The sequence below is a fragment of the Maylandia zebra genome, linkage group LG14 (assembly GCF_041146795.1).
Source record: "Maylandia zebra isolate NMK-2024a linkage group LG14, Mzebra_GT3a, whole genome shotgun sequence".
NCBI lineage: Eukaryota > Metazoa > Chordata > Actinopteri > Cichliformes > Cichlidae > Maylandia > Maylandia zebra.
The window spans coordinates 2,839,770-2,848,985 of NC_135180.1; the positions used below are offsets into that span (position 1 = coordinate 2,839,770).

Sequence of the window (9,216 nt, forward strand, 5' to 3'; positions counted from 1 at the left end):
CTTTGGAATATCCTTAAATAAAAGTGCTCATACCAAATATTGACTATCAAGCTTGTGAGAATTGTACAAAGTTTGTTTGTGCCATATATGTTTGCACATGTTTCAATAAATCGCTGCATCCATTTTAATAGCAAAATATCAAGTAATGAGGGGTGGCTTAAGATTTTGTACACTACTGTGTAAAAACACTTAAAGGAGGCTCAATTCATGAGATCACATGAATCATCGAACATCCAATTTCATCAAGTACACTATTTCTTATCCTTGGTATTTAGAAATACAGTGCATGTGTTTACTCATAGATGACAAAGATGTGTCCTTACGTAGCAGCTTGTGCTCGCACCAAAACCCCCCCAGCACAACGACTCGGTCTGCGCGGAGAGTCCGAGGCCATTTTGTCCTTTTGGTTTGATATTCTGAAAAGATAAAAAGAGACATTTAGCAAGCTGGACTAACTTGACCTGACAAACAAACCGAATGTTGAATGTATACACTGACATGAAATAAGCAGTTACAATGTCCGAAAAAAGGAAGTAGATTTAGGTTTTTAATCTAGATGGTAAAATCCAGCAGAATGTTGATTGTAGAATATTGATTCCTAAATAAATATCCAAGGTTAGTTTTTTGCTTCTTTGCTTAGTTCAAAAAGCATTTTCAAATTACAAAGATCAGAACAACAAAGTCTAGTAACAACAACAATGAAACCATAGCCAAAAGGCACTGGGCTTATTTATCCTACCAAAACAATAAAAAGACAGTGAATCATGCAAATGTACTTTTAAATGTCTACAATGTTTGGGTGAACAGTAGACTGATGGCTGCGACAGCCAATTGAAATTTCCCCAACCAGAAATGAGTGTTTTCTAAAACTACACTTTATTAGGATCAAAAACAAAAAAACAACAACATCAGTGTTTTTCAAGGTTCAAGGTTCTTTATTTGTCACATGCATAGTTATACAAGTATAACACACAGTGAAATGTAACCTGACACGCTCCTCGACATGTGCAAATGTTTTCCTGTTTCCTGTTACATTTGGTTTGGAACTGAGCACAGCATTTTGTTGTATTATTTATGCATTACATTTCATGCAGGTGTTATAAATAGTTTAAAAGTTGATGATCATTGCGCCACTCATTCAGTACCAAACCATTTTATTTTCAAGATTAAAGCTTTTTAATTATGATCATTATTTTTATACATGCGACACATTATGGTGGAGGGAAATTACATGGCTTAAACTATAAACATTCTTGTTGTTAGGCAACAACACCAACCAAGCTATTTTTCTGCTAAATTCAAACTTGAATTGTCATATAGACAAGAACCACTTTTTACTGTCAGCTTATGATTCAAGGAGATAAAGGCATACCACACCCTCCAAGATCTTTTCAAAGCAGTATTGACTGCAGAGAACCCCTATTGATGAACAAATGACACTGCAAGAGTTTCTAAGACCACCCGGGCTAATGTAGACATGCATCCCTGGGACTTAACACAGAGAGGAAGTAGTATATGAATTGATATAGTAAGTATACCAGCTCATATACTACAACAAGTTAATGGTAAACTAGTACCTGGACATACAGCGGGTAAAATAAGTATTGAACCCGTCACCAATTTCAAAGGTGCTATTGACATGAAATTCTTACAAGATGTTGTTAACAACCCATCAAATCCATACATGCAAAGAAATCAAACTATAGTTGTTCATAAATTAGTGTGATAATGTGAAAACACATCATTTTTCAAGTTTTGAACACATGAAAAAAGGGAGGTGCAGCTGTTTTTAAGCATACATCACTGGCACGATTCATACAACTGAAGTAAGGATGAATGGAAAAATGTGCCAAGACATTCTTGATAAAATTCTGCAGCCATTTACCAGGATGATAAAGATAAAATAAGGGTGAAAGTTTAAGAAAGACAATGATCCCAAACACACAGTCAAGGAAACTCTCAATTGGTTTCAGAGAAAGAAATAAAGCTGCTAGAATGCCCAGACCTGAATCTGAATCCAAATCTATGGAAAGAAGCTGAGAGATCATAGACGGGGCCCAAGGAACCTTTGGAATTTGAAGACTGTCTAAATGCCAAAATCACACTTGAGCAATGCAAGTTTCTCCAGACAGGAGGTGTCTTGAAACTGTCATCACCAACAAAGGCTAAGGCTGTCACCTTCTAGGTAAGGTGTTCCACATGTCCTGCCAGGAGGTAGGGCTGTGCGATATGAGGAGAATCTAATATCGCAATATTTTTTGGCTACATCACCATACACTACATATCGCAATATGTTTAAAAAACCTCAGAAAACAAATGTTATTTGTGAGCATATAGTGCCTAAAATCGCACTGGTTTACTACTCAAATCGACCGTTCCATGTATATTACAAAAAAATCAGAATGAATAGAAATGTTTTATTTTAGCCATTTTTTTTAACCATCAGTTGCACAAAGAGGTTTCTCACAAACAACAATACTGTCACAGTATGTCTCTCTCTGTGGTCAAGACTAGAAATTAAAAGGGTGCTCTTTTGTGCTTCCAACATATAAAAAAAATTGATGACCTCAAACCTTTTTTTTTTGGTGTGTGGAGAGACGCTGACATGTGGAGTTTAAAACAGTCTTAATTTTGCAGTGGAATAAATTCCTGGTACTGCTACCTTTAGTGGCCTTAGTTTTATGGCATGTTTTGCAAAATTACCGCATTTTGTTCACACAGAAAACTAAAACAGGCTTCAGCTTATAACAATAAAAAAACAAATTCTTTCAGAAGGGTAGTTGGAAAATCCAGCACTGAAAGCAGAAATTCAGTGCGACTAAAGTAAATACACCAAGCATCACAGACGTATTAGTTAAAAAACCTGTAATCAGTGAATCTAAGATAAAAACACCAATAAAACCCAGAGTATAAATGGGGTTGTTGCCAAATCTGAGCTTCTGGGAGAGCACAGACAGTAAGATCTGACAGTGTTCTGACAGTAAACTTACAGAACAGAAGTATGAGGATTTTAAGGTGTTGTCTTATACCTTGTACACTTCGGCAAAAGGTATAACATGGTCTTTATAAGACAGCTAACATTTATAGATCCTACCATGAATTCCCGTGGATAGTCCAAATCAGCTGGTAAAAAAATAGGACACACACTCTTCCACACAGCCTAAGCAAGCTGTGGAATTATTCCACAGAATTATATCCTGTGATTATATAATTCCAGCTGTGGATTTATATTTCAAAGCTAACCTCTGAGCACCAACAGGATCTGAGGAGCTGGACATGGGGCCAATGGATACAGCTGCCACCATGAATTTGAACCAGAGAGCCGGGGCAGCTATATGCCACGATAATACTGAAGCAGCTGTTTGCTATGCCCCTAGTAAGACAAATACATTCTAGGTCTGACAATTTATTTAGACTGCAAACTATGTATACTACACATGCTAATACCAGTGCCTCGACACTAACAAAAACTGGCTTGGCGAAATGAAGCATCCCTATAAACTAATGACACAGGGTCTTTATGCATTTAGCCACTTAGTAAACCACATTCAGTTATCCTTCTTTTGTCTTTGGAAGCATTCCCAAGCAACTACCGGGGCTAATAAGACCAGTCGAAAACCGTTATAATCACACAGGGCAAAAGCTTGTGTGGCGGTAGAGACAAAGCTACATACAGTAAACAACATGCCTGAGAAGCTTGACATTCCTAGCCTCCGTTACATACACGAAACTCTTATTCTGCGAGCTAGTACCACTAGCAGCTAGCGGACCCATTCGGGTGACAATTGTAACAGCTGTCAAGGGAACACAACACAGCCATTGGCTAACGCGAAAGTTATCTCACTAGATAACATACGGCTAACATAGCTAGCTAGCATTAGCTGATAAAAGTCCCTCATAGTGTTAGAAGAATAGAGTTAAAACCCAACAGCTGGAGATACATTTGTCATGTTTCAATAAAGCATTATGTTTTATAGCTAGCAGCTATAGTTACGAACCGAGGAGCTGAACGCTGACAGTCTCCTTGTGTATACACTTCGTGGTGCTCTGAAGCTCTGCAAAAAACAGTCAAAACACAAACAGACTAGATTTGCGGAACTGTGTTGTGTCATTGAAAGCCAATCAGATCACGGATACGTTCTCGTCAAACCAACCAAACAACAGCAAAGGCGGACACAACGATTACGTCGCATTACAAATAAAGCTTTTACAACTTAATAGTCATTGTTAACCTCCAAGTGTCTTTAATTTACATCATAATAAGAGACTTGAAGTGTCTGTAGTTAAGCAATCAAAATACTTAGGACTAGTGATAGTCTAGTGAAAGTAATGCTTCGTGAAACACTAAATAATTTGAAGCAGCTGTGCACGAATTGTATTGAGGTTTCAGAAACAAGCTTTGCACAATTCTAAACAAAGCTGCACATTAGACCAGACTATCAGTGATTATGATCCACACGCTTAGAGAAATCCCCGTTTGTTTATTGTGATAACAACATAGGTTTTGTGGCTTTGATTGTTACTTACTTTGTATATATCATGTCAATATGGAGATGTGATTTTATTTATTATTGTTATATTTAAAATAATCTTTTTTTTCCCAAAGGTATGTGGTCCTGACATGCACAAATGATACATATGTATCATTTTGTAGAAATCTGATGGTGGACAGCTAACTGAATCTAAAGTATTTAAAATGCCCTCTGCCTTAAACAATATTGATCCATACAACACTGATGGGAAACATTTTCAGCCAAATATTTATTATTGAGTTTGATCATTTATGTACAACTTGTCAATAATTTCATTGTGTTTTATTTTGTTAATATTAATCTATTATTATTATTATTATTATTATTATTATTATTAACAGGAAGAATAATAATATTAGGAAGAACATTTATTATATTTTTTAAAGAATCCTTCCCTCTCACAATTAGCAACTAACAGTACATCACTGTTATATACAGTGGCTTGCAAAAGTATTCGGCCCCCTTGAACTTTTCCACATTTTGTCACATTACAGCCACAAACATGAATCAGTTTCATTGGAATTCCACGTGAAAGACCAACACAAAGTGGTGCACACGTGAGAAGTGGAACGACAATCAGACATGATTCCAAACATTTTTTACAAATAAATAACTGCAAAGTGGGGTGTGCGTAATTATTCAGCCCCCTGAGTCAATACTTTGTAGACCACCTTTTGCTGCAGTTCCAGCTGCCAGTCTTTTAGGGTCTGTCTCTACCAGCTTTGCACATCTACAGACTGAAATCCTTGCCCATTCTTCTTTGTAAAACAGCTCCAGCTCAGTCAGATTAGATGGACAGCGTTTGTGAACAGCAGTTTTCAGATCTTGCCACAGATTCTCGATTGGATTTAGACACCTGACAGGTCAGGGATAAAGTTATTGAGAAATTTAAAGCAGGCTTAGGCTACAAAAAGATTTCCCAAAGATTTCAGCTCAGTGGCAAGTTTTTAGTAAGCCCAAAGGACGAGGTCTGGTGGCAGAGTAGTTGTTACGATCTCTGTGGAAAAGATTAGCGTCTGATCCAAGTCCACTCGCATCTGCCAATCCCTGGCGACCTTCAGCGGGCCCAGGTCCAGGGGGGAAGGGCTAGTCCTCGGCTTGTCCCCCTCCAGGACAAATGCTGATGAAAACTGACACTTCTCTTGGTTCGCAAAAGGTTGAGCGTCAATGGATTTTCTCTTGCACTCAGCTTTCTCGGCTAGACACCTGAGGACCTGATTGTGTCTCTATGTGTATCTGCCCTGAGTAAGGCTAGTCCTACAACCAACCAAGATGTGCTGGAGTGTTGCTGGGACTGTACACAGGGCTGTACACAGTGTTGCTGGGACTTCCCCTGTGCAGAAGGCGACTACAAATGTTGTGCATACTAAATAAGCAGAAAAAAGATCCCTGTTGTCTTTGCTTAATGACTGGTTTCAGTCTTGACAATCCACATTGCGCCTTTCAACATGTTTGTGGGTAGGTTTGAATGCTCCAGGTGTAAGTGGAGCCCCTCAGCCTCTACTGCAGATGTGTCACAAGTCAATCTAGTAGTGGGTTATAGCACTTGGCCACAGGTGGCAGTAGTGGACTGAACTCCATTTGAGACTGCTCCAGCTGCTATGTGATAGTCAGTAGATCTGCTACAAATTGAAGATCATGTGCAAGTTTTGAAAATTAAATTAACTTTAAAACAAACAAACAAAAAAAATTCTAGCTCATCTCAACAATAAAAAAACAAAAACAAACCAACTTGAGTCACCCACTTTCTTAAATCCACTCACTCTCTCGACTCAATCACACTGGCTCTGTTTATTACTAATCACTGTGTAACTGCTGCAGATGCTGCTGCAAGTGTTTGTTAAATTAATCACACTTAAACAGACTGTATATAAGGTGGTGTGGGAAGCCAGACCGGGTGCCCCCCTTCCGGCTCTTCTCTCTCCTATCTTGTCCCCTTTTGTCTTACTTCTCTCTATCACATTTTCTATCCCTTTGAAGAAGTTAGGCTCTGTAAATGCTAAAGAGGTAATTATTATTTTTTCTCAGTTGCAGTGAACATATAGAAAGAAAATGTAGGAAACTAAACAGAAGAAAGAAGAAGAGAAAAATTTTAACATAAACCGGCGACACACTCCAGGGCCTGATCAACCCTGGCAGGGCCTCCTTGGATGAGGGTGTCTGGTGATAACGGCCGAAACACCTGATGAACCCAAGGTCCACAACTAATGATGTGTCACAAATTTAAAATGGTAATCTAGATCGATCTCTAATTCCTAAACCTAACCAAGGAAGGAAAATGGCAGATTAGCCTGGGTAAAAGACCGAAAGTTGAGGCACACAATGGTGCGTGCTGCTGACAAAGTTTCTGGGCTGCCTTTCCTCATAACAGCCATCACTCAAGAGTCTCTCCATCTAAAGCAATGCATTATCAGGGACTGTAACATCTAGTCCTTTAACTGAATCAACTCTCTCCAGCCATGTTGATGAATTACCATTATGAGGCATTGTGAATTATAAAATGATAATTTCCAGAGAAAAGCTAACAGGATGTGACGTTACAACACTAGTGAAATATTCATGTGTCATATATTTGTTCAAGACCTATTTCTTTGTTATGGAAAAAAGTTACTAAGATCATGATGAACAACGGGAGTACTGATTTCTATAACTTTACGTATATAACTTGGCATTTCCCACTGATGCAGGCCAAAATTAAACACATACTATCATTTCATTAGGTTCAAAGGTTTATTTGCAAGATGCACAAACAGACAACATTGAAAGTTACAAATACACTGAGCATGAAACAGGAATTCAAACGTGGTGCAGATCTGTGTCACAAGTTAACCTGGCTGTAGACTATGGCACTTGGCCACAGGTGGCGCTAGTTGACATGACTCCATTTGAGTGCACACAAAGAAAACTTCATGCTTTAGTTGTGAACAGCATGTGAGTTGCCCAGTGAGAGGATGCCAAAGTGTGTTCTCTGTAAAATCTACATTTGCCTCTCATATGTGTAGAAAACACAAACGTTTAGAAAACGTGATTTGTGGTTCAAACAAAGAGTCCAACCACAAGTGCCACCATACAGTAAGGTGCCAGTGTATCATTTACAGAAGACCCTGGTATGGATGGGTCTAATTTCAGTATGTTTTACATTAAAGCACAGGGACAGCATCTTCTGCCAACATCTACCATTCAAACCGTTGTTGAAGAAATACGAAGTCTTGGGACAGATGTATACATTGAATAGACTAAGCTGATGAACAGAATCAACTTTTTGGGATTTACTTACCTGGATCATTGAGCATGCATCAAGGTGATACTCTTGGCTTGTTTAGTTTCATGTGCTGTTGCTTCCACACTAATACACTGACTAACACAACCATATAGGTTGAGCCAGTAAGACATTCAAACCCTTGTCATTAAAGGTCTTCATTAGTTTTTGTTGTTGATTTTTTTAAATTCTCAGGTTCCTTCTGCTTTGCTGCTGAGACATTCATGTTGAGCATTGACAAGAAGATTGTCAACAACCGTATCACAACCTCTGCCATCTGCCTAATGTTTGGCACTTAGGCTACGTCCACACGTACCCGGGTATTTTTGAAAACGCAGATTTTTCTATGCGTTTGCGCCTTTCGTCCACATGTAAACGGCGTTTTCGGTAACTGAAAACGGAGATTTTTAAAAACTCCTGCCAGGGTGGATATTTTCAAAATATTTGTAATATTTGCATATTACAATAATTCAATAATTAAAATACTTATGATTAGAAACTGCGAAACTAAAGGAGAATTATTATTTTTAAAAATCTGATAATTATAGGAAACTTATTCTGCGTGACCCTGGGAGTCAAGGTGACGAGGATGTCTTCTGACATGTGGCCAAAATTTGATCTTGCACGCATTATGTGCAAAATCAGTTATAGCTACTGATGCTGAATCAAGTATATCATATTGAGAGCATGAGGGTGGGAATGGATGTTTGTGTCTGTGTGTGCCTGTATGTCTGTGTCTATATATCAGGTTGGGTGTCAGACGCCACCTCTCTGGGGACACCTCAGGCCCTCCAAGGTTTGGAGGCCTATCTCCCCCTACCACCACTTCCCCTTCCAGTGGCGGACTCCCTCAGACATCGGTGCGTTGGTGGTTCTTTGTGTCCGGGGATGGGCGTCCAGGTACACACCGGCTCACTCCTTGGCGGCCGCTTATCGGGGCCTGGAGCCTGGGGCTCGCTCGGGCCCCTTCGGAGGTGGGGTGCCCCCAGCCTCTCGGCCTGGGGCTCGGTCACTCAGGCACGGCTGGCTGCTGGCGGAGCTCACGGGCGCGTCACTGCAACTCCCCCTGGCTTCTGCTCCGCGGCTGCTGAGTGAGCCCTCATCTGGGACTCTCCTCAGCTCTTTCTGGGACAGTGGCGCGGCTGCCCCTCTGTTGGTCTTCCTTGGTCTCTTGTGTTCTGGGGGCCTCTGGATGTCTGGAGTTTTGATCTCCTCCATACCTGCTTCATGCCCTGGAGGACGGGGCTGTGGCCCCCCCACACCCTCTAGCAGATTATTACATGAAGGAACCTTTTAAAAAAAACAAGCGCGTCCATGCTCACAGGTGTACACACGGGTGATCACACCCACAAACTACACCCTTTTTGGCTCCTACCTCAAAGCACACTGTGTTCTGTTGATCTTATGTGCTGCACAATAATGTTT

At 39.9% G+C, this 9,216-nt stretch overlaps 1 protein-coding gene across 4 annotated transcripts in view; it reads right to left on the minus strand.

The window, feature by feature from the left end:
- bcas3 (BCAS3 microtubule associated cell migration factor) overlaps positions 1-4,083 on the minus strand; it is a 314,780-nt gene extending 310,697 nt beyond the window's left edge. For 3 of the 4 annotated variants that reach the window (XM_014407735.4, XM_076892111.1, XM_014407736.4), the window contains exons 1-2: positions 3,999-4,083; positions 324-416 (exon numbers count right to left, since the gene is read on the minus strand). In XM_014407735.4, coding sequence (XP_014263221.1) covers positions 324-394 — 71 coding nt within the window. In that variant the 5' untranslated portion in view covers positions 395-416; positions 3,999-4,083. The remainder of the gene's footprint in view (positions 1-323; positions 417-3,998) is intronic. The other variant, XM_014407734.4, reaches the window with a different exon arrangement.
- Between the last annotated feature and the right edge of the window lie 5,133 nt (positions 4,084-9,216).